The 208-nt window shown below is 61.5% G+C and overlaps 1 protein-coding gene across 1 annotated transcript in view; it reads left to right on the top strand.

The window, feature by feature from the left end:
- Positions 1-10: 10 nt before the first annotated feature.
- HHAT (hedgehog acyltransferase) overlaps positions 11-208 on the top strand; it is a gene marked incomplete at its 3' end in the record, with an annotated part of 10598 nt that continues 10400 nt past the window's right edge. Inside the window, exon 1 of the mRNA XM_009866759.1 lies at positions 11-83. Coding sequence (XP_009865061.1) covers positions 11-83 — 73 coding nt within the window. The remainder of the gene's footprint in view (positions 84-208) is intronic.

Raw genomic sequence — 208 nt, 5'->3', positions numbered from 1 at the left:
GGCGTGGGAGATGTGCCTTTACGGGCTACTCACAGTGGGCTCTCACCTCTACGCTTTCTACGAAGCGCACCGAGTATCTCGGAGTAAGTAAGCCTGCGGTGGAGATGTGCTCGCCCCTACGGCGCGGTGGCTGGTGGCTCTGCTGGGCTTGACTTGTCCTGTGCGAGTTGGTTTCTCCTCCGCTGTGCTGCGAGGCGTGCCCTGAGCT

Source organism: Apaloderma vittatum, unplaced genomic scaffold (genome assembly GCF_000703405.1).
Source record: "Apaloderma vittatum isolate BGI_N311 unplaced genomic scaffold, ASM70340v1 scaffold24453, whole genome shotgun sequence".
NCBI lineage: Eukaryota > Metazoa > Chordata > Aves > Trogoniformes > Trogonidae > Apaloderma > Apaloderma vittatum.
This window is presented reverse-complemented; position numbering and strand designations above follow the sequence as displayed.